General features: G+C 37.7%; 1 protein-coding gene across 2 annotated transcripts; it reads right to left on the bottom strand.

Annotated features, from left to right (window-relative positions):
* Nucleotides 1-995: 995 nt before the first annotated feature.
* SLC25A16 (solute carrier family 25 member 16) lies at nt 996-24,578 on the bottom strand. 2 transcript variants are annotated; one of them, XM_083363470.1, is made up of 9 exons: nt 24,024-24,578; nt 20,672-20,764; nt 15,870-16,003; nt 14,755-14,818; nt 12,313-12,434; nt 9,445-9,511; nt 7,101-7,263; nt 5,241-5,309; nt 996-3,181 (listed from the first exon to the last, which is right to left on the bottom strand). In XM_083363470.1, exons 1-9 carry the CDS (start codon nt 24,127-24,129, stop codon nt 3,025-3,027), a joined length of 975 nt encoding a protein of 324 aa, XP_083219596.1. In that variant the 5' UTR covers nt 24,130-24,578; the 3' UTR covers nt 996-3,024. The 2 variants fall into 2 exon arrangements, with proteins under 2 accessions (XP_083219596.1, XP_083219597.1); XM_083363471.1 differs by lacking the exons at nt 20,672-20,764; nt 24,024-24,578 and having other exon boundaries at nt 15,884-15,968.
* Between the last annotated feature and the right edge of the window lie 1,595 nt (nt 24,579-26,173).

Genomic DNA, 26,173 nt, shown 5'->3' with positions numbered 1-26,173 from the left:
AAAGGATGCTTCAAATCTAAATAAATAAATAAATAAATAAATAAATGTGTAGGGATGTACTTACGGTAAGTAAGTACCTCTAATCACATGTACTCCTAGGATCATGCTGCAGCTGGCTGAGAGGGACAATTATACCCTCTTTAAATCCAAAGTTCTGCAGAGCCTCAAGGGTGAATATATGAACAAGATCAACTTCACGCTAGGAAGACTAACCAAGAATCTTTATAAGCTACAAAATCAGTAGCAAAAAAAAAGCTAAGTAGTCAGGTTGATAAACAGGAGACTACTAGGTAATGCCAAGCTGTGTGCTAGACTGGAAAGTTGTTAGCATATTGGACGTAGGCAATAGCAAGCCACTTTGCCTGTTGCTAAAAATGATTTGAAGGGAAAATTTACTTTTCCTGAAGTTAAGATGGTTACATATATACACTGCAGCAATTCCTTGGAAACATTTCTGTTGAATAAGTGGCAATAATGTAAATGACAAAGCTACTGCAATTCAATTCCAAATTTATAAATCGGCCCCACTCATTCACTTCTAGGCAATAAAGGCGTTACTTTACTGCACGGGTCCCCAATCTTTTTGGCTGTGTGGATGGCGGTGGTGGCTTCAGTGATTTCAGAGGTGGGGGGAGTGGTTTCAGACGTGCAATCTAAATCACACACATACACAAATGAAGTTTTGCAAGCTCACCCACCACTTCAGCGGCCCCGTTCCCATGGGGCCGTGGCACAGTAGCACGCTGCAGCCATGGCTCTGGGGTTGGGGACCTTTGCTGTATTGCATTTTGATTGCTACTCTCAAACAGCTTCCCTTCCAAATTGCAGCAAACATTCAGAAGTTACAGAACTGTATATCGGCACCTAAAAATTGCCCAGGAAGACCAACATTTAACTGCAGCCCCATTTTATCATTCGTCAGTATCTTAAATCTGCACAAAATGGAAAACTGTAATTCTAAATACATATATTTATATGCTTGCAATGTTCAGTCATATTGTTATTCAAGTTATTTTATTAAAAAAAATAGGTACATGTTTCTGCCCAGAAATATATCAAATTACATATTTAAAGGTATATATCTTCAATTTTCATTCAAGTCAAACCACAGAATTTAAGATTATATGTCCTAGGTACAGGCCATGAGCAATACCCAGTTTACAGCTACTACTTTTTTGGTAACATAGCCATTTTCAGTTCATAATCAATATATACTATTTACAATAAATAAATAAAATTGCTTTATATTAAATTTTGAGAAGGGATGTAATTTTACAATTTTAAGGGTGATCATCAGATTTCTACTTACATAAAGTTCATGGATCAAATGAAATCCTTAAAAGACATTCTCACTTCACTATGGGCAAGAGGAAAATAAAATGGGAAGAATGAAGAGTCTCATGAAGAAGTAGGCTAGTTCAGGAAAACAATTTACCTATAACATCATCCAGGCAAAAAGGGTAGGATTAATTACTAATATGAGCAAGTTCCCTTGAAAATGAAATAACAACATCCAGATGTGGGCTGTCAACTTGCAATTCATCATCACAGTATAATTCAAAAAAAACTTGTCAAAAATGCTCAAGTTTCATTCTTGTGGCAGGCTCATTTAAAAAGGGAAGAAGGTTTTAATAACAACACAAGCCCCAATCAGAGAAGTTGTAAAGTTACACATAAATCACTCAAAGAATGAACTATCTACTTACAAGCTGCATTTGTGCAGATACTGAAAACTGGCTGCAAAATAGATGAATTGTAATTCCTGCTTGAAAATTGTTTTAGGACAGTAGACTTTTAGCATTATTTCTTTGGTTTTTGTTTTAATTATCTTCTCTCTTGTAGACAGATGTGCATCTTGATTCATGTGCAATTCATGCAGAAACACTATTTTATCTGGCCAAACTAAAGACCCCAAAAGACATATACCCTAATTTATTTATATAAGTATTTTATCTAATGCTATAAAGTTGCAAACTTTCAGCAGTATTCCACATGCTCACAGCATGGGAGCAGTGTCTTCTGCTTATCTTTATTTTTTAATTTCAATTGAACTCTGTAAATGAAATCCAAACAGTTGCTTTGTGAAGTCAAACAATTTTCTTTTTAAAATGAGTTTCTTAATAATTTCATTTATAAAATATGGAAGGTTAAATACTTTAGGCTGAGAAGACATGAACAATATTCATTTTAGTGTTATTGAAAATCTCAAGTACTAATACCCAGGGATCATTTAATTTTTTCTGTACTGTTTTTTCAAATGTAGGGACAAACTGAAACTGGACTGAGAGTATTATCAGAGATTCTATCAAAAGGATTGCACTTAATTTCAGAATGCTATATGTTTCGATGTGTGTTTGTGTTATAAACCCACCCATTAACCCACCTACTTCAACTTTGAGAGAAGTTCAAAAGCTATTTACAGCATGATTCAGAGGAAAAACATCCAATAATTAACAGGGCTAAACTAAATTATGTGAGAACCTAAGCACCACTTTTGATTCTAGTTAAGGAACAATGTATCATAGATAAAGTATGAGCTATTTTTATTACAAAAATCTGAAAGTAGTTACCCAATATACTAATCCATGAATGGGCTCTCAAAAGCAGGCTCTGAATTGAGTTTCTACAGCACTGAATGATACATCATCCCTAACCACATTAGCAAATAAACATTTTCAATTCAATTACGTGGAATGTAATTTAAAGTGTGCCTACAACTTATATTTTAGCTAAGGCATATTGACATTTCCTAAAAAAAAGTTTCCTTAATTTAAAAAAGTAATCAAATTCTTAAAGTTGGACACAAACATAGAGTATTTTGGAACCATATAGATTTCAGTTAAGAATACTATATACATTCTCATAAAATACATACAGAGTAAACTTTGCCAAGTTTTGCTGAACTTCAATTTTTTGCTGTATTTTCATATATTAAAGAAAGCACTTTAAATGCTAGTGATTTCTCAAATATATTCTGAAACTTACTGTTCAATCTATTATAAACTGGGGGAAAATAATCAGTCTTTAATTGAGGTGTAAAAACTGCCTCATAAATTCATAAGTGGTGAAGGCAACGGCTTGAGAAGGAATACAACGGATGTAATTCAATGATAATCCACGGTATAATCCCCTTCGTATTCCATGGTTTCCATAAACATATTTCAATGTTTGGACCATTGTACTAGAAAGAGAACAGAGAAAGTCTTTGTAAAACAAGAGATTTTCCAACACTTTACTTCAAATAACATTTTAAAAAGCAGGGAATTTTGCCTTACCTAATGGGAAAATATAGAGGTCCCCCTACTTTTATTCACAAAGAGGGCAGAGGCAATTTTATTATACAGAGATAATGCTAAATTATTGCTAATGAGATTTAATTATTTTGCAAAATGTCTCTTTACATAAAAAAGAAAATACAGCCCAAAATCAAGATTTTTGATTCTTTTATCTGAAAATCCAAATTCCACATGAATATGAAAATCTTCTACACAAGCTCACTGATGTGAGTAGAAACATTTTTAAAGTGAGAGATTGCAGTTTGTTGCCATTCTAATTGTACATTATAATAGGTAAGACTTCCAAGATATGTACAGTCTTGAGGCAAGACATTTAAATGAACACGGTGCCAAAATATAGAATAAATACCATATTTTGGAATCTTATCTGTTGTCACTTCGGAAAGAAATTTCAAGAAAACTTGTTTATAGTTTAGCTTTCTCCATATGACATAGATGCTAATGAACTGAAGGTTCATTTTCTTTTACACTGTGTCATTCCTATGGATTTTAGGGTACATTTTACAGAAGGATTTAATTCCTTAGAAGAAATTTAATTCCTAAGAATGTTTTATTTCCTTGCCTGCAGAACTTGGAAAAAATAGAATATTTTGCCCTATTTGTTTTTTGCAGTTCTGCATTTTTCTTTTTAGATGAAACTTTATTATAAATATGTCACTTTACATGCTTCAACCTGATCACAAAAATAGTATAACTATAAAAAGCTGAAATACTGAAAAAAATTAAATGACATACTTTAAAAAATCTTAAAGGAGTAGTTTTCAGTAGGTCATTTTTCACTTCCTTTCCATTGTTCTTAGCCACTAATCATTACTTAAATATTTCTCCTTTTATTGAAACATTGACCATTATTGCTTATGTTTAAATCATTTCACAATGTTTTTTAATTAATTTCCAATTTTTTTATTTTGTTAATAACTGACAGAATTATATACCATCCGTAAAATATTTTATATCAATCTTCCCTCAAATTGTATATCAATTGTATATCAATTGTATATCAATCTTCCCTCAAATTGTAGCTTAAATTACATTTTTTCATAACTATTCCCATTGTTCCAATTTAATTAATTCTTTGACATTTTGCATGCTTTTTAAGTTTATGTTCTCATTGTTTTTACTGTTTTATTACTTGTTCAACTGAGATTATGTAATCACTGACCATTAAAGCATTCTTCTCCTAATAAAATAAACCATTTGAGGCAATCAGCCTACAATTAGGCTGCCCATGGGACACCTAAATTTTAACTCTGCATAAAATGTGAAATTAAGGCTGCCCAGTATTAATATGCAGTGTGGTCTGTTGACATTTGTGTGATCATTTACTGAAATAACATCCCTTCAGCCCTTTATCAGGGCAAAGTAGCCTGATGACAGTAAGTACCAATGCTCACAGCCTCATCTGTTTTTTTCTTTATTTTTTTTCCTGTTTAAGAACCTGGCTTGCTGCAAAGTATAGTATCTGCTTGTTTAGGCTTTGAGCTCGTATTTATTTGCATCCATGCTTTTAGGCCCAGAATAGATTCATAGGGTCAACAGAGATTTTGGAGAGAGTATTGTGGTTGACAATGTCACTGTGACAGCCACTTGATGAGCGCACATATTACACAATCTCAACATTCCCAATCTAACTTCACTCCAAAGATGACTAATGCCAGTGCCAGCCTAATATTGCAACTTATGTCAGATGAAATCCTCTTATCTGTGTATCAGAAATAACAACTAAAAGGAACCTGACCTTCTAGACATAGCTTTTGAACTTAAATGCATTCCTCTTACTTTGAAGCTATAGCTTACTATGAAGCTTTAAATGCTATGCTTACCTTGCTAGTTATATACACGTGGACCAAAGAACAAAAAGACACTGTTAACGTTTTAGAGCAATATGATACAGTAGATAGCTATTACTGCAGGCATATATTTGGTTCCAGAGATGAAACCTACCAACATTTTTCAGAATCAGGAAGTATGGCTCCCAACTGCATTCGCCTACGAGTGACATCGAGGGGGTACCTGGGGAAGGGAAAAAGCATGTTCTTTAACTGCAGTTATCACAGTGCAACTATTCGCACTACAAAATAATAATTAAAAGGACATTTACATAAGGAACATGTGGAAAATACAAAGCTGCCTTACAGGTATATTGGATCAAATTAGGAGCTGACTTTGGCAGCAGAAATTCTATGCCAAAGAATTGGTTTTTACTTTTTTTTTTTAAACAGCCATGCTGAAATATTCCGGATTATATCTTTCTGCATATTTAAGAATATAACTCGCTGGAGAACAATGAAACTATTTTTTTATCACAGTTGCTTGATGAGAAAAGCAATCCCAATTATTTCATTTTCATTAAATATCTATCTCACATTTCTACCAAAAGCAGTGCTAAAGTGGCTATCATAACGGACAGAATACCGAACTGTAATTGAAAACAAATGAATCGGGAGAATCCATAAAAAATTTTAAAAAATGCTAAGGCTTTTAGCACAAGATTTTAGAAAAGAGTTATGTTCACTGTATTCAAAATCAATCATATGCTTTAGCACATGTTTTATTTTGTGGCAGTTTCAGAACACACCATAAGGTTTAACACTGGAAAACCAGGTACTAGGCTCCATATCTGAATTGCCAGGAATTTTCTTCATGTTTTCATATAAAACTTTAAATTTTTTAAAAAACCCTTAAAAGATTTTATATAACAGCCCTTTCTTAAAAAAAATTGGCTATCATGTAAGAATGACATAGTAGTTGTATTCATTCTAGAATGATGGATTCTAACCCCCAAAATTGTATGAATTGGTTGAAGTAAACCCCAAAAGAACACAATCCAGAAACCAAAAAAGTATTTCATTTCCTTTGATTTCAACAACAGTTAAAAGACATGTTTGTATCCTTTTCACTGATATCAGCAGAACATTAAACTTAGGTATTTGAAAGAATTATAAACATTTAACCCAGCAATTGTTTAAATTTGAAAACCAAGAAAAAATGGAGGCTACGTTACTAAAGCTGCATGAAAGTAACTTGTTTTCAGCTATGATCTTTTTTCTTAAATGTTTTATCTATTTCTACTTCTGCTCAATCATGAGCCTCAACAGGTGGTGAGAGCTGGCCATTAAATTTCATTTTTAAATTTATCTTGCCTCATTCTTGTTGCTTTACAAAATGAGAAAAAGTATGTAGCCATGCCAGCTTTAGCAGAGAAAAGCCAAGGTATATAACTGAGTTGGCACAATATGCACTATCCTCCAACACTTTTACGTAATTCAAACCATGTTAAATTATCATTATAATAAATATGTAATTTTTTTACCACAGCTTTCTAGTGTAACTATTGGGGTTCTGGTGGCATTCAAGTATTCCCTGCCAATTTATTATGCAACCCTATCTTGCACTGTAGCTATATTAGAGCTACAATTTTTTGAACAGCATCTGGAGTAATAGTTTATTTACACACAAACCTCATATAAACTGACAAGAAAAATAGCAGATTGGAGGCTTTGTTACACATAAGCAAATGTATCCCTTCAACTGATTTTAGAGAAATGGCTCTAGGGCAGAACTTAAGAGCTGCAGCTCTTCTGCTGAGGATACTGAAGACAGAAAATGAAACATTGCCTTGCTTTGGAACTCAGCTGGTTGCTTGTTTTTTTTAGCCTGTACAGTGAGCTTTCTTTGCAGACAGAAATTTAAACGATGTTATATATATTTCATGATTTCTAAAGGCGGAAGGAAACAAAATTCCTAATGCAAGCTATCCTAACATTTCTTCAGGAAGTGCAGTAAAATACTAGAATAACTTACGATATTGTTTGTGCTATGGCTCCAGCTACGCCACCACACAGCAAATTTACGTGCGTTTTCAAAACTAAGACATCAGGATTATCTAAGCAAGGCCTCCCAAGCAGGGTAGGCGCTTGGGCAAGTCCCACACTCTTTAAGGTACCAAAAGTAAAAAATGAGAAACCTGAAAGGAAAAAAAAATATCTTTAATTGAAACATTACCTCAAACAACAAAGTACATAGATGTTATAGGCACAATTCAGCCAAAGAATGTGCTTATTTCAATCTAACAGTAATGCATGTGCCAAGCTCTGTTCCATTAAAGGTAAAGGTTCCCCCGCACATGCGTGCTAGTCGTTTCCGACTCTAGGGGGCGGTGCTCATCTCCGTTTCAAAGCCGAAGAGCCAGCGCTTGTCCGAGGACGTCTCCGTGGTCATGTGGTCCCTATTTTTCTACTTGCATTTTTACGTGCTTTCGAACTGCTAGGTTGGCAGAAGCTGGGACGAGTAACAGGCGCTCACTCTGCTACGCGGCACTCGGGATTCGACCCGCCAAACTGCCGATATTCTGATCAACAAGCTCAGCGTTCTAACCCACTGAGCCACCGCGTCCCATTACATATCATTAATTACATATCCATTACATATCCATTAATTTTAAGTGCTAAATTTTAGTTTGATCATCAAATATATCATGACATTGTCTCCATTTTTTCAAACTTCATTTTTCTGGATCACTTGGAGCAGACAGTCTTGATATATTCTGGTAGATGGGCAACAAAATTACTTGAATTTTACCGATTGCCAGAAAGACATAACAATCCTCAGAAATGAATGCAATGTGCCCTATATTGGAAAGTAATCAGAAAAATTCCCTTTGAAAAGAATCCTTTTAAAAAAGCTCCTGTGTTACAGTAATTCTCTTTCTTTACATAATATTGTCCTTGTCTTTACCATTATCTTGGACATTACGTTCTTACAATAAAGAAACATTCTGATCTACAGAGTACTAAAATGTGGCTGCAATAAAAATGTAAGTTTTTAAAAAACAAGAACAATTTGAAACAGCATTTATGATTAAAACCAAAGAAACAGAATAATCTAAGCAACAGTAAACCAAGAGGACTTAAGATGCTTACTGAAATACTGAAAGCATTACACAACTTATTGCTGAGCTAAACCTCTGGGATTTAATTAATGAGTTATTAGCAAAGTTGAAAAAAGAACGTGTCTACATCCCTCAATCATAACGGGTTCAAAATGCAATCCCAAACCAGAATTTCAACATTTAAACTAATTAAAACATATACAGAGTTAGAACTTAAATGAAAATCAGCATTTTGCTTATTAGATTTGGGTTGTGACTTCTGCAACTGACAAAAAAATCCAACTAAGAATAACCCAAGCCATCATGTTGTGGGAATTTTGAAGACTATGTACACATGCATTAAAAAAAAAAGGAAATTGATGTCCTTTAAGAAAAGAAAAAAAGAAAAGAAAATGATATAGTTCTCAGCCAACAGTTTTCAGTCTATCCTTTAGATTAGATAGAATCTTCCCCATTAGGGGAGGGAGAAAGGAGACAAAGAAATATTTAAGTCACAATCAAGATTAAAGAATTTTTGACCAAAGATCCACATAATATATCAGAATTGCATTACTTAGACAAAGAGATTAGGCCTATAAATATCTAGAATCATGGATCTCAAAAAGCAAATAACATGATTTACTTATTTATGCAGATGTTGGCACATAAGTATATAGTGGAGGCAACTGCAATGATGACACTATAGTTTGACACTATACAAGGGTGTCAAACTTGCAATGTCACGTCACGTGACGCGACGTATCACGACTTTTTTTCCATTGCCAGCAATGGGGTGGGTGTGATGCATCCGGCCGGTAGGCCGGCAGTTTGACACCCCTGCTATAGAGGCACCATTGTGACATCATCACATGCTGCAGAAACTGCTGCCTTCAGTAAGGATAAGTAAGTCAGGTATTGCTAAAAAATCATGTAGTTAATTTTAAATGTCACTTCTATTTTCATTTTTTAAAATACAGAGATCTGCAGTTAGAGTCAAGAGTAGAAATCAAAATGTTTTAGTAGCTGACTTTCAATTTATGGAACTGCCTGAATTGAGAGCACCTCCAACAAATTCTTCTAGAAATGTTGGAAAAGACTACAGAAAAGTAAATCACCATGCACTATGACCAAACTTCATTTCTAGTAGTTCCATTTTTTAATTGTTCATGTGCAAAAAGTTTTTATTTTATTTTAAAGGAAGCAAAGAAAAGAGTTTTCAAATCAAAATTAAACCTAAAGAGGTTCACCAAAAAACAATCATGTTCAAGTTGTACTCACCCGCATATGGAGCCATTCCGACTATTGTTGGCATAAGTCCACGATAAAATCCTTGCATGCCACCTTCCTTTGGCAAAAGCCAATAACAACAAGAAAACAGAAAAGTAAATAAATTTAGGAGAATTACACATATGACTACAGGAAAGTTTTGAAAAGAAAGCTCTAATTTCCATTTTTTTCATATACTATATTCCAGGGCTATGCAAATTATTTGAAAGATATGCTACAACGCAACTAGAATCACTAAAGCAGTCATAACTTTTTTCACAACTCTGCAACCTGCTTTTGGCTGTCTGCACATGGATGTGCATGCACAGTCACTTTAAAGTATCTGTAAAGATACATGTAAGAGGGACGCGGTGGCTCAGTGGGTTAGGACGCTGAGCTTGTCGATCAGAAGGTCGGCAGTTTGGCGGGTCGAGTGCCGCGTAGCAGAGTGAGCGCCTGTTACTCGTCCCAGCTTCTGCCAACCTAGCAGTTCGAAAGCACGTAAAAATGCAAGTAGAAAAATAGGGACCACTCCAATGGGAAGGTAACAGCGTTCTGTGCACCTTTGGCTTCTAGTCATGCCGGCCACATGACCACGGAGACGTCCTCAAACAAGCACTGGCTCTTCGGCTTTGAGCACCGGCCCCTAGAGTTGGAAACGACTAGCATACATGTGCAGGGGAACCTTTATCTTTAAAGATACATGTAAGCACAAAAATGCCACTGAAGTCAGAACCTGACCTGACCTGACCACAGAAGCAATAAGCTGGCTATTCAATTTCTGAATTTCTGCATTCACATGGCATGCACTGATTCTATCTCATATCTTTCAACACAAATTACTAAACTACCATATCAATCCTACAAGGTTTCAAGATCTTGCTAAAATAAGAAAGGTATTCCTTGACACTTAGGTCTAACTGTATTTATAATACATGTCAAGTTGGATAAATACAGTCTATCCTTCCCTCCCCATCTTGATATGCATAGATGTTGATTACAACACTCCTCGTTTTCACCTATCATGACCATTATGTGCTGAAAGCTATGGGCATACAAGGAATCTGTTGGCCAGACCTGGTTAAAAGCAGCCCATTCATATACTTCCACCAGAACATTTTTACTTAAAAGCATGCCTTCATCAAAAATCTTTCACCCCTCACTGTACTAGAACTGATTTAATTCAGCTATCAGAACAATTTTGTCTACCCAGAATCTGACAATAAAAAATAACACTATAATTTCAGAATCAGAATAGAGCTGGAAGGGACCTTGGAGGTCTTCTAGTCCAGCCCCCTGCTCAAGCAGGAGATCATTTACCATTTCAGACAAGTGACTGTCCAGTCTCTTCTTAAAAACCTCCAGTGACGAAGCGCCCACAATTTCTGGAGGCAAGCTGTTCCACTGGTTAATTGTCCGCACTGTTAGGAAGTTTCTCCTTAATTCCAGCTTCCTTTTTCTCCTTCATTAGTTTCCATCGTTTCTTGTCCTGCCCTCTGGCGTTTTGGAGAATAGTTTGACCCTCTTTTCTTTGTGGCAGCCTCTCAAATACTGGGATACTGCTATCATGTCCCCCTTAGTCCTCCTTTTCTCTAGAGTAGCCAAACCCAAATCCTGCAACCGTTTTTCGTATCTCCAGGCTTTAATCATCTTAGTTGCTCCGCTTTGTACTTTTTCCAAAGTATCAACATCTTATTTGTAAATGTGGTCAGCATTTTTATGCAGCATCAGTTTTTCCAAGGGGCTATCTTCATTTACACAAATGAATACTTACTTGTCAAGAGTGTCCTTGGTCTACTTTTCTTTATAATTACCCTTTTTAACTAAAATGACTTAGCAATGCCACTGTAGATTCCAATTTATGAGAGGCACCCAAGTTGTGTGCCAATTTCATATACAGTACATGAAAATAACAGTGCAGGGGAGAAGAATTCCTTTCCAATCAAGCTTGGGTAATTACAGCTCATCTTCCAAAGTGACCTAGACTAGTGCTAAACAAGGGATTTTGAGGCAACTCTTTGCCTTCATGAGCATACTGGGCAGTTACATTCATTAGTCCAGGCTTTGCTTTGGGAGTCAATCCCACCCTGAGTTGCCTAATTGCTCTGCTACTGTTCACCAGAGAAATGCATGCTCAGATTCTGAGTTGAAGAAAAGTTAAGCTGGTTCTTTCAGAGCAGGGATCTTCAAACTTGGCCCTTTTATGACTTGTGGACTTCAACTCCCAGAATTTCTCAGCCAGCATGCCTGGCTGAGGAATTCTGGGAGTTGAAGTCCACAAGGGCCAAGTCCACAAGGGCCAAGTTTGAAGACCTCTGTTTCAGAGCAATGCAATTTTCACCATTGCATTCTTTTACTTGTTTTGATTTGCCATATGCTGTTTTTCCAACTAATTTCTTTGTATTAGGAATTACTGTTTTATTTTGTAAATTCTGTAAATAGCACAGGTAATTGATCAAAAAAATTAAGAACTCCTTTGATTTGGTTTAGTCAGACACTGTTCTCCTTTCATTAAAAATGCACACATTTCATCAAGTGCTCATAAACCACCAATTGGGACAGGAGAAACATTAAACCAGGGGTCTTCAAATTTGGCCCTTTTACGAGTTGTGGACTTCAACTCCCAGAATTCCTCAGCCAGCGTGCCTGGCTGAGGAATTCTGGGAGTTGAAGTCTACAACTCGTAAAAGGGCCAAGTTTGAAGACCCCTGCATTAAACAGAGGAGCAGCTTTATTATTCTTATTTGCTACCCTTATAAATACACTGAGCTTGTAAATTCATTTTTCTTGCTCAATTTTCAATTTTCTGCTGAGAACTATTACAGAATATAAACAGGTATTTGTAAAGCCATAATACTGAAGAAAAGCAAAGACAATTACCTTGGTGTAAATGGTCTTGAATGCATGAATAATTCCCCTGTAAGTATGATCCCCTTTTACTTGGAATGCCAACCGTGCTCTCACCATATCAAGGGGGTATGTACAGATCACTGCTGTTATACCTTCCAAAAATTAATAATGAAAAAAAATCAGCATACACCCGAGTCTAAAAGGCTTTAGAAATTTGATTTTTATCTCTAGTTATTATAGGCATAAGAATGATGGAAGCAATACATTAAAATTAAGTGGACAATCCATATGGATAGTATACAGAACCTTGAAGGATCAGGTGATTTAGATTGCTTGCAAAAATTACACCCCATGTTGCTGAAATCAGTAACCTACAGAAGGATGGTAATTTTTAAAATATTCTTTCTTAAACATACTTTTTAAAAAAAGCTAGCATAACGATGTGGGGAATAAGTGTTCAGTACCTTTTGCATTTGGAAAGCTTAAATTCTTTTATTCTTGAAATGCCTTTAGAAAGTGATGGGGGATGAGAAGCTTATGTTTTAAATAATTGAAATTAAGCTTCCCCCCCTCTGCTTCAACCTTTTTATTTCCTTAAAGGAAACTGAAAGGCAATTATCCACCAATGAAGCATTACTACTCAGATTTGAATTACACAAGGCACAGGAAATCCAAAGTTGAAAGTTCACACCATAAAGTTTTACCTTTGCCAATCCCAACAGACGCATCACAATAGACTTTTCAAGGCATTTCCCTCAGATTATTCTTAAACTCAGTGCCTTCTGTTATCTATGTTTGGTCTTGCAAGCACTTAGAAATTTTATTTCCAACATTTCTCAACTCCCTTAAAGTGCAAAATTATATTAGCACCACAGATCAAATTCATCACAGAAGGTAGAAAGATATTTCAATGGATTTTTCATTCTCCATACAACACTTTGTGCTCATTTGTTCTTACACTATTCTTACAAATATGGAGACATTCCACATATTTATTATGTGGCATGGTATTTACCATTTGTTCTAGATATATTCTGTCATCAGTTTATTAGGTCAGTACCTGAGGGATTGGCAATTAAACTTTCTTTTGCAGTAGCTTCCATTTCTTCCCCCCTCTTGCTTATTTTCTTATTTCTTTTCCATACACTTCAATAAGCATAAGCACTGTAACATTTCATAAAACTATTCTTTTGTACTAGATTTTCACAAGCTGTAAAAAAGGTACTACGGCCAACAATTTCCATCCAAAGTATGGAAGTATAATGGCAATGTATGTGGTTCATCTGAAAAATGTTCACACCAATATCTATGAATAGTGTAGAGACATTTCTCACTTTTAATAAAAGAAGTTGTGTACTGACTGAATACATCACTTGGTAGACAAGCTTGGAATAACAGAAGTAGTACTTCATGCAACACACTAACAATGTGGCACAGGCATGTATTGTGAGCACTACCTTTTTAAACAATCAAACCAGGAATCTAGTTTGATCATTTTAGTAGCTACAGTAATCATAGGTGAAATCTGCTTAAGTAGATGCAATCTATCTCTGATTAGAACATGAAAATCTTAACTCAGTTGTTTTGTTCTTTGAGCTTCCAAAAGAGTGCAAGTAGCCACTAATGAAAACCATTTCATTTTCGATAAACTACAAGTAGTCCTCAAGTTATGACAGCAATTGGGACCAGAATTCCCATTGTTAATCAGTGCAGTCGTACAGCACAACATCAAGCGATCACATCGCTTATCGATGGCAATCTGAACAGTCCCATCTGCAATCATAGCCACAGGACATGAGGGCTGTTAAGTGAGAACAGGTGAATGTCCCAGCTAAGGAGTGCGGGGGGGGGGGGGGGGAGTGCTGGTGCCACGGGCAGACGTTACAGAAAGCTGCAGGGCAGAGAGGTACTGTGGGCCACACACCCTATGCTACAGAGTATTAGATCCCTGGATCTTCTGTTCCAAAGCAAAGCCCGAGAGAAAAGCAGTGGGAGCAACTTGTAGGAATGACGTGCAACCATCCCTGTCAGCTTCCCAATGGACTTGTATGTGGGTAGCTAACAAGGAAGGTCTGGTGTTCAGGTAACCGTGGGACACCGCAACCAGCATAACCACCAGGTGGTTAATTGCAATCACATGACCACAGGGATGTGTGAGAGCCAGAATTTTGAGGACCCGTCATTAAGTGCCACTCATTCTACAACATCCTAAGTTTCAATGGTCAATAAATCAATCGTAACTTGAAAAATACCTGTCTCCCACCTACTGTAGCAAATGGAAAGAAACCAGAAACTCTTAAGCCCTAGTATTGGTCTTCAAAATCTTTTACCAGGTTGTTTCTGGAGATCTTTTTTTATCTGATTAAAACAAACTTTTAAAGCTGGGATTTAATTAATTAAAAACCACCACTGTAAACATTATAGAAAAGGACACATATACACTGAGAAAAAAAAGAGAATGAAGAGGAATACCTGCTAAGGATCCAGCCATTAACCGATGAATATGACTAGAAATGCCAAGCCTGTCCTTTATCACCTACAAAATGATTACATTTGAAGTGTGGAAAAAACTCTTAACATACCAAAGATAAAGTTCATTACTCTTCACCATATGCCATAACAATTTTTTAAATAATCACACTAAACCCAACGTTCTTTGTGTTAGCTGCTCTAAGGCATGATTTTACTGAAAAGTAAGTGAAGGTCCTGTATACAATGTTAAGTAATAAATCATGATTATACACTAACAAACCAGTAACAGGCCATATTATGGCTTGGTCTTAGAAACGTCTGGAAGTTTATTATGAGATTGTTAAGTTTCAATATGAGCGGTTATTAAATGCATGACACATAAATACATGACTGGAAATAAATCACATTGACTTCATTTCATGTCAATGAAAGTTAAAAGCAGATGAAATAAAATCTGATCGTTTTTTTTTGTGCTGCCCCTCCTGCTGATTTCTGGAATGACGCCACTTAAAAACTCTGCGAGGCCCTCAACCCCCAAAGATTGTTCTCTCCTGATACATAAATACAAGTCAAGAAATCATGGCTTATTTCAAGACAGTATAGGAGTTTGCTCTTGGGTCTTCTTGAAAACAAAGGTACTGTGGAAAGGATTTGTCTTCTGTCCCTTGCCACTAAAAGCTGTGATTCTGGGCTAGGATGTCAGCTGAAAACAAGGAATCCTGGAATATTCTCCCACAGAATTAATGACACAGAGTTGGCCCACTGCTAAGTACATCGTTTTCTGTGGAAGAATGTTCCTATCTAAATAAACCCATAATCATTGTTCCGCTATTCTTCCTTTGTTTTAACAGAATTCAGCAAGGTAGAACTCTTGGTAAATCACATAGAACCTACAAATACAAAAATATGTATTTGCAAGTATTTAGATTAATTATACAGTTTTTTAAATCCTTTTTTTTAGCAGCAAAAGCCCTGGCCTTTTCCTTCCCACATACAAAAAGAATCTGGCTGCTAAATTCTGTCCAAAAAAGGTTATAATGATATATATTGTCAATTTTAAAATTTGAAACCACTTTATACCACATAGATGAAACAACAAGACACGGGTTACTTACCTTTTTATACTGACCAAATGCTGTAAACTGAATTGCACCGTATGGAAAGATTCGAATCATCATTGCCCCGTTTCCTTTATAGTATCCTAAGAAGCCTTCTTTCTTCGGTACAGCGCAAAGTGTAGAAATGACACCTGTCAGCGTTACAAAGCAGACTAACGTGTTACCATTTTCATCTCAGCATTTTAAATTGCTCGCTTATGAGAACTATTCTATAAATCTAGAAAACGCTGCTGTCAAAACTGTAAGTTCGTTATGACTATAGCGCAAATGCAGGTATTTAATATAATTACAGAATTACCAGGTATTTCAAGTCTTGCCATACGGTATTTATAGCCCAACTCTTGAGCAATATACATAAAGAATGAAAAATATTAAACACTCTGCTGAAGCATGATAAAATGCATTGTAAAAAAGAATAATTATATATGATGTTGTATAATGACCTGCAATTTCAAAACCAGGAACACTGATGTCAGTACATGAAAAGTGTAGATGCTAGAAAAAAAAGTAACATCTTTCTATCACAGTTAACACTGGTACAGTATATTTTAATCTTCTGCTGTTAGTACGCTTAATAAATCCGAGATATGTCTGGAATAAAAGAAAATGCAAAATGAACAAAAAGTGGGTACTATAGCTTCAGGAAATCAATCCAGTTTAGAAATTAGGGTGAGAATCAGTATCTGAAAAAGCATCAGTGCTCTTAAAGAGAAGGTATCTGAGATTCTACACTTTTACACTGCAATTCCTAATAAATTGATAATGTATAAACAAAAAAATGATCTAACTATATGCTATCGTTTGACAAATTAACTAATCTTAATTATTTTATTTATTTATTTATTTATTTATATTATTTAAACTTATATACCGCCCTTCTCCCGTAGGACCCAGGGCGGTTCACAAGGCGATTAAAACAATATAACAATACAAAAGTTAATAACAAATTAAAATAAATTAAATTATCCTTAATTAAATCTAAAACCCTTAACTCTAATTAAAAAAACCCAATTACAATAGGTTAAAAATTAAAAGTTCTCAGTCCTGGCCAGAAAGCTCAAAGAGACAGGTCTTCAGGTCCCGGTGGAACGAACGAAAATCTGGGGCAGTCCTGAGCTCTATGGGTAACTGGTTCCAAAGGGCAGGCGTGCCCACAGAGAAGGCCCTCCCCCTGGGTGTCGCCCTCCGGCAATCTTTTACCGTCGGCACCCTAAGAAGGTCCTCCCTGTGGGAGCGCACAGGATGATGGGAAGTTGATGCCGGCAGCAGGTGTTCCCTCAGATATCCCGGACCCAAGCCATTTAGGGCTTTATAGGTCATCACCAGCACCTTGAATCTCACCAGGGGGGCAACCGGAAGCCAATGCAGCTCGCGGAGCAGAGGTGTTACGTGGGAGTATCAGGGAGCCCCCATCACAACTCGCGCGGCTGCATTCTGCACCAGTTGAAGCCTCCGAGTGGTCCTCAAGGGCAGCCCCATGTAGAGAGTGTTACAGTAGTCTAACCGGGAGGTCACGAGCGCATGAGTGACTGTGCGCAAGGCATCAATTATGATCACTGTTCTACTTTTAGAAAAAACTGCTACTGTAGAACTGAAAATACATAACATGAAAAAGTTATCCTATATCTTTGCTTGTGCGTCAACTAGGTCTAAATTCTATACAAATGCTGGATTTACATCTCAATTAATTCATAATGTGGTCTGTTTTGTTTGGCAAAGCATGTTGTATAAATCTAAACACTATGGCTTGTAACTCATGACACAATCACAAGCAACTTTCTGCTGACTGGGGAGGCAGAATGATGTGGCAGTAATGACAAATGAGTAGAGCCAGGACTCACATACGAGAGTGGATCACTCAAGGATGTTTGTTTTTTTCTATCTGTCTTTAGAGAGAGAACTTCAAACTTTTGTGAGATTTTGTTTTTGTTTTTCCTTGCTTTACACTATGTTAAGCAATATTTAATATAGTAGTACTCATTACTTTTGAGGTTATCACAAAGCGGCAAAAAACAATTATTTGCTGGTTGTCAACAAATGAGTCTACAGAGAGCAATATGAGGAAGCAATATGATAGCCGTTACTGGGTTTCCACACCATGCTATTTCAATAAAAAATAATTAAAACAAATGATAGCTTAGTTACTTAGTATAAGCAGCACAAGTCACATTTCACAAAAGTCTGAATTATGCAAAATCTACTCTGAAGTCAGAAAGAGAAGTTTTATTTCCTCAATTCCATATTTTATATTCACTATGAAGTTTTCCATAACAAGAAATAAATCATGGCTGAAGAAACCTACTTAGCATGTTTTCAAAAACTGAAGTGGCAGACTTAGAACAGGGGTCCCCAACCCCAGGTCCATGGACTGGTACCGGGCCGTGACATGCCAGCAACTGGTCCACACAGACAAGCAAAGCCCCATCTGTGGGATGCTGGCAGCACACAAAACCACACTCTCTCCGGTCTGTGGAAAAACCTTTCTCCACGGAACTGGTCCCTCAGGTTGGGAATCTCTGACTTAGAAGACCAGGAAAAATGTGAAGTGATTAGAAAAGTGAGTTTACTCCTAAGTGCTCCCTTGATCTGAGGAAGTCAAAGAACAATTGAAGGAAAAGTTATTTTTCAAATGAAGCAAACAAGAAGCTGACTGACAAATATCTGAATAAGACCAAAAAGAGCAAGTGATTTAATAATTTACATGCGGTCTCCAAAACCAATGTTCTCCTTTGGACTGGTGCTTACAAAGCATTTTAAAAGCCAATTACCTAAATAATTTAACCTAAAAATAGCAGAATCAGAAAGAATCCATAGCAGCATAAATTCAATCGTAATATGCTCATAAAACAATTTAAGACCTAACATACAAATAAAACAGTATGTACAAGAAAATTAAATGTAGACAAGCATCTCTCATCTTATCAACTCATCTCTCACACAGGAGTTGTATTTAGCCCCCACTTTGAATGTGGCGAATTTAGGAGATTTAGAATTTTTGAAAAATCTATTATCAGATGAAGGAAATACTTGAATACAGCTATTTAAAGAGATAAGCCAGCATCCCACCAGAAACTGCTAAAATACACAATTCTTAGCTGTTTTAGCCAGCATTCCCAATGCTACATCAGTTGTTGTTCAGCAACAACATTGGGAGGATTCCCCACCATATTTTTCCACAAACACTTTTGATTCTACTAGCATATGCATGCACAGTTAGTCCTCGACTTACAACCTTTTGTTAGGTAACCATTCAAAGTTACAGCACTGAAAAAAGTGATTTATGACTGGTTTTCGCACTTAGACCATTGTAGCACCCCCATAATCATGTGATCAAAATTCAGGCATTTGGAAACTGGCATGTATATATGACAGCAGCATTGATTGTCCTCTGGTCACATTTATAACCTTCCTGGCCAGCTTCTGATAAGCAGTGGGGGAAACAAGATTCACTTAACAACTGCATGATTTACTTAATGCAGTGATTCACTTAAATGTGACAAAAAGGTCATAAAATGGGACACAACTCACTTAGCTGTCTTGCTTAGCAACAGAAATTTTAGGCTCAATTGTGATTGTAAGTCAAAGACTACCTGTATTTTCCAACGTTAACATTAGCACACTGCATGAACATAAGTCGTGATATCCTTAAGAATGTATATGCATGTTAAATGTATTAATAGCAGAAAGAATTGCATTTATTTAGTGTTTGAAAAGTGAAGACTACCATTTGAAGAAGAGGGGATTAAGAAAATGCCATAATGTGTAGAAACTGACAGAGCGATATTGAAGAACAAAGAAAAAGAAGACAGAATAATTTTATTATGTATTGTTAACCAAAAAATGAACCCAGACAACACATTGTTTACTAAGCACCCATGATTTGTAAAAATAGAAAATCAATAACTCTATTAAAAAAAGAATGTCATTGCTTTGACCTATCTCTTCTGTGATTCTAGCAATAGAAACAATATTGCTTGAACTTGCTTCAATCCCAGCACACACAGTGTGTGTGTGTGTGTGTGTGTGTGTGTGTGTGTGTGTGTGTGTGTACATACATACATACATACATACAAAATCCTGTCTTATATAACTTGAACAGAAAGGTAATTTCTATATGGGCTACGGCAATATTTCCTCTTTAATCAATAGGTTTGCACTAAATCCCTTGATGTATTGTTATTTTTAATTAAAAGACCAACTTGGCATTCAACAGAAGTTTCGTCAAAATGTGTGATAATGCACACAATCTAATTATAAAGGTAGAATAGCAAGGGCAAAATAAACTTCTCGCATCCATATTTTAGGAATTTTGACTTAATTTTAAATTTAGAATGAATATCTGATATGATTTTAGCGGCTTATATTTGCTGTTATTTGCTGAGCTATTGTGAAGAATAGCAGCTCTATAATAAAGTACAGGTAGAAAAATGGTTGTAAAAGATTAAGAAGTGCACCCACAAATCATAACTGAACTAAAACAGATCCAAAACATTAGAAGACTGAACACTATTGTTATGTATTCAAAGTTCCAACCAACAATATTTAAAAAATCATTTGTACTTATTCAAAAACCAGAGAGAGAACTTAACCATAATTCTTGTTCCAATATAGCTTACAACCCAGAATTTAGCTTTAAAATCTTATAGAAAACCAGGTCTAAACACATTAATAATATCAATTGATATATTTGAATTATTGCAATTACACAAGCAAATTGAAGAAATCTACTTTCTTTACCAATTATAAAAATCACACATCATAAGCAATAATATTAGATCCCACAATATGTATTTTCTTACCTAAATGTTTGTAATGATGATTGTGAGCTTGCAACAAAATCTTTACTCGATCCAGTGGTGCAATGGTTGACTTGGCACAACATCCTGCAACACCTTTCCAACAAGCAAAAATAGTACTATTTACTAACTACCAGACATTTAGCAAGAGCTATTTTTAAACTTTTATCTTTTCAAGGTTATTCGTGCAATAGGTAAGCAAGCATTGCTTTCTCAGTCAACAGTTATAATGTCTGCTAAAAAATATATTCCTGTTATTTCTCAATTTCTGATGAAGCAGAAAGCATGCTGAGAAAAGTATGAAATCATAAGAACGCCTTTGGTATATCTAAAATCTAAAAGGATCTTTCACAGACAAAAGTTGTCTATGGAGATTCTCATTCATCCAGGCCATTGTTCTGGCCAGAACTGATGAAGCTTTTTGGATGAGAAGCACCTTTGGGGAAGTTTTCTAAAGAAATCAGAGGCTGACTCAAGAGTTATTGAGAAGTGGGCAACACACAAATTTAATAAATTATGACTATCAGAAAATATGAGAATTTAACACATTGTGTTTAACATTTAGAGTTTCATTCAGGAAATTCCTAATTCAAGTCTCACCTCAATCTAGTATATAAACTGGTCATCATTTTTCACATCTATTTTTAACAATATATTTAATCTATAGAAAGCAAATCTACAGTGCTATTTAAAAAAATCATAGCCAAGTTTTGCTATCATAGCTGTCAGAAGTGAAGAAGCAAAGGAGGGAGGATTTGGGGGGGGGCGCTGACAATCCTATACCTTTACTAGCTTTATAGTAAAAAAAAATCTTCAGTTTACCTTCCTGCATTTGTAAAACAAGTACATTAGTAGCCTGCCTAACCTGAGTGTTATTACATGCAGAGTTCTTTGTGAACACAGCCACACAACATTGCTAAACATAGCAAATACTAAGAGCTATTAGCTGAATTTGTCACTGTATAGAAACTCTTGAGAATCAGTTCCTTAAAGCCATAAAACCCTGAATTACAGTACTTAGGATTCCATGTCCTATTCATTTTCTTTTGAAAAAGTGTACAAAGATGATGAATCATCTGTATTTTTGCTGATCTAGACAGGAAGCAATTACAGGAGCTGGAATATTTTCTAGGATTTCATGTCTGCCTTTATTTTTGTAATAAGATTTTGGAACTGCCAATGCTTTCCTCCAAAGGAAAAAATAAAATATCGTGAACATATAAGAACCAATTCAGTATGATGGTTAAGATGCTGGCTAGAAACCATGGAATTGTTAAGTTCTAGGCTTCCATTCCCCTTCATTGATTACTGCCTTGTCGTGGCGAAGGGGCTTGCGTAATTCAATGAAGCTATGAGTTATGCCATGCAGGGCCACCCAAGACGGAAAGGTCATAGCAGAGAGTTCTGACAAAACATGATCCACTGGAGAAGGAAATGGCAAACCACTCCAGTATCTTTGCCATGAAAACCCTATGGACAGTACCAAAGTACCAAGCAGTAGGCGTGAGCCTAGATGGACTCCAGAATATGGTAGAGGACAGGAAGGCCTGGAAGAACATTGTCCACAGGGTCGCAATGGGTCGGACACGACTTCGCAACTAACAACAAGGCTTCCATTAGACATGAAAGATAGCTGGGTGGCTATGGGCCAGATATTCTCCCTTAGTCAGGGCTACCAGACAGACAGGGTTGTTGTTGCAGAAAAATAGAAGGCAGGAGTACATTCACCACCTTGCATTATATATGAAAAAGGGTAAGATATAAATATATAAAGTAATATGAGAAAGCATGTTTTTGTGGAATTCCTGTATTTCAAACAACCATATAATACAGCAACATTTTTTTCTTTCTTGCTACATAGTTATTTTCGGCTAAATCACAGTGCTGTACATTTTTTCAAAAATCAATGGCTTTTTACTTTACCCAGGTCTCCCCTCAAGTTTTAAAAATCAGTACAAATGATGTAAGAGAGCCAGTTTTGTGTTTCTAGGCACTAGACTAGACTGAAAAACTGTGAGATGGTGAAATCTAGCCCCACTTTGAGCATCAAGGCAGCTGGGTGACCTTGGGCAGGTCTCAGAAATTTCTCCCTTTCAGCCCAAGGAAGGAGGCAATGAATGGCAAACCACTGCTGAACAACCTTGCAAAGAAAACAGCAGACACTTGCCCAGTCGCCAGAAGTCAAGTCTGACTTGAAGGGACACAAAAAAGAAAAATTCATAATCCTCCTAGGACGCTTTTTAGCTTTAATAATTCCCCAGTACGAAATCATTATCAATATGTTGCTAGCTATTACTAAATCAGGAGAATGCCTGATTTAGTAATAGTAATGCCTCCTTAAGTAACACCAGCTGCCTGCAATTAGTGCAGGTTCGAGTCCCACCAGGCTCCAGGTTGACTCAGCCTTCCATTCTTCCGAGGTTGGTAAAATGAGGACCCAGATTGTTGGGGGCAATAAGCTGACTTTGTAATAATGCCGCTTGGGGTATGTGTGAAAGCCCTAATAAGCAGGCATATACACAGAATGAAGGCTACTGCTAAGCTTGTAAGCCGCCCTGAGTCTTCGGAGAAGGGCGGGATATAAATGGAATTAAAATAAAATAAAATAAAACTTCCTTGCCCATAGTCCAAGAACTATCTGAAACCGTTTAAGGGGCTATATACAGCTTTTACTTAGGGGTTATTCTTTTCCCTACAACTTTTCACCAGACATTTTAATCCAGGGGTCTTCAAACTTGGCCCTTTTATGACTTGTGGACTTCAACTCCCAGAATTCCTCAGCCAGACACGCTGGCTGAGGAATTCTGGGAGTTGAAGTCCACAAGTCATAAAAGGGCCAAGTTTGAAGACCCCTGTATTTAATCCCTTTGGCCCTTCCTTTCTCTAGGGGCCCACGGTATATATTCCAATATACCAGGGGTAGGCAACCTCGGCTCTTTTATGACTCATGGACTTCAACTCCCAGAATTCCTGAGTCAGCATAGCTGACTCAGGAATTCTGGGAGTTGAAGTCCATGAGTCATAAAAGAGCCGAGGTTGCCTACCCCTGCAATATACCAATTCCAAACCCCATTCAGACGAGGGGGGGGGACAGGGCAGATTGCGGAGAGCAGCCCACGGAGCACTTCCTAAAAATAAGGAAAGGCAGCCCAGCCGCCCGCCTGCCCTGAAATTTAGCTACGGGGTTGTTGTTGTTTTTTAAAAAAAGGTTTTTTTTTAAGTTTTAAGGGTCCGAAAACCATTTCTGAGCAAGAGACTTCAAGGACCAAGACAGAGCGAGGTCACGCCGGTTCGGCCGCCCTTCTCCCTCCGGGCCGCCCCTGGCTCTCACCGCCGGCTTCCCCTCCGAACTCACCTCCGGCCACAAAGGAGCGCAGCCAGTAGAAATCTCGCTGGCTGGGAGACGAGGGCAACCGGGCGCCGGGTCCCGCGGCGGCGGCGGCGGCGGCTTCCGTGGCCATGAAGCCGACAGCTGGCTGGCTGGCCTTTCCCCAACACCAATTCTACGAGGTGGCGGCGGCGGCGGCAGAGCAGCTTCAGCCCATGCTAGCGCCTCCAGCAGCACACGAGGCCGGGCAGGCCGGGCCTCTCCGCCCAGCGAGCCCGGGAGGCGGAGCCGCCGCCCAGCTTCCTCGGCCCGTGGCGCCCGCTGATGACGTCATAGCCTCGCTGGGTCAGCCGCCCAGCTACGGAGCAGCGTTTCTCAACCGGGGCAACGGGAAGATTTTTATTTATTTATTTATTTATTTATTTATTTATTTATTTATTTATTTATTTAAATCCCATTTATGTATCTCGCCCTTCTCCGAAGACTCCGGGCGGCTTACAATTTTAAAGCACAAACCAATGTGCTTAGCAATAGCCTTCATTCTATGTATATGCGACCACAAAGAAGTCCCAGCTTAGCTGGGAAGTTGGACAATTCTTAGAAGTCTTCAATCAACCCCTTCTGTAGTAATAGCGCTGAAAGGGCTGCGGCGTGCCTCCATCGCTAGCTTGAGGTTGAATCCACCCACCAGCTGCCTGCAATTAGTGCAGGTTCGCATCCCACCAGGCTCAAGGTTGACTCAGCCTTCCATCCTTCCGAGGTAGGTAAAATGAGGACCCAGATTGTTGGGGGCAATAAGCTGACTTGGTAATAATGCCGCTTGGGGGGGGTGTGAAAGCCCTAATAAGCAGGCATATACATAGAATGAAGGCTATTGCTAAGCACGTTGATTTGTGCTTTAAAATTGTAAGCCGCCGTGAGTCTTCGGAGAAGGGCGGGATATATAAATGGGATTATTAGGGCTTTCACACACCCCCTCCCAAGCGGCATTATTACATTATTACCAAGTCAGCTTAATTGCCCCCAACAATCTGGGTCCTCATTTTACCTACCTCGAAAGGATGGAAGACTGAGTCAACCTTGAGCCTGGTGGGATGCGAACCTGCACTAATCGCAGGCAGCTGGTGGGTGGATTCAACCTCAAGCTAGCGATGGAGGCATGCCGCAGCCCTTTCAGCGCTATTACTACAGAAGTGGTTGATTGAAGACTTCTAAGAATTGTCCAACTTCCCAGCTAAGCTGGGACTTCTTTGTGGTCTCCCATCCAGGCATCAGACTGCTAGACTTTTCAGCTCTTGAGCCCAGACGGAGGCTGCCCCAATTGGAGGGTCGAGATGGATGGATGATTTCACTTTCTACAGCTGCCCACTCGGACCCAACTGCAAGCGGGTCACCAGACTTAAAAGACAGTCTGACAGTTAAAACAGGAATAAAACAGTTGTGCTGAGAAAAGGAAACTGTTCATCATTTAGGCAAAACCGAATCTTAATGATGCTTATCATCCTATCCCAGGTCTTCAAGATGCTTTGAATCAGGCTGATTCAGGGTTGTGTAGTCTGGGGAGGGTATTTGTTCCAGATCTAACTGGGAAGGGAAGGATGGGTTCCTTGATTCTGTAGAGTGGGCTTCAAGGGCATTGCATGGGCAAGGACTCACCATTTTAATCAGCTTCCATAGAACAGAGCCCCAATCTTCATACTGACAACAGCCTCAAGTACAGTGTTCATCGTAGAAGCCCCACCCCTTTTATTATGACATCACAACTCCAAAAGGGGCAGAGTTTGTGGCACAAGGCTGCATTCATCACTTTGACAAAAAACAACAGCCGCTGAACGCACCTCAACTGACCCATCAGGAGGAATAATTCCAAAAGGATGCCACTAGGGCAGGGATAGGCAACCTTGGCTCTTTTATGACTCGTGGACTTCAACTCCCAGAATTCCTGAGCCAGCTGGGAGTTGAAGTCCACGAGTCATAAAAGAGCCAAGGCTGCCTACCCCTGCACTAGGGTAACTGTTTTTGACCCAAGTGAGCTAATTTACAGAATGTCCCCAAATCCAAGACCCATGACTCCCAAGGGAAGGGAATAAAATTTTGGAAAGTTGTGATTGGCTGGCTGTTTCTGAGCTGCTGTCCTGGTCACTGCTCCTGATACAGTGTTTCCCAGCCAGTCTCCC

The sequence above is a fragment of the Vipera ursinii genome, assembly GCF_947247035.1.
Source record: "Vipera ursinii genome assembly, chromosome: 5".
Classification (NCBI taxonomy): Eukaryota; Metazoa; Chordata; class Lepidosauria; order Squamata; family Viperidae; genus Vipera; species Vipera ursinii.
Note: the sequence above shows the minus strand (reverse complement) of the source record. Positions and strands in the feature narration are given on the sequence as shown.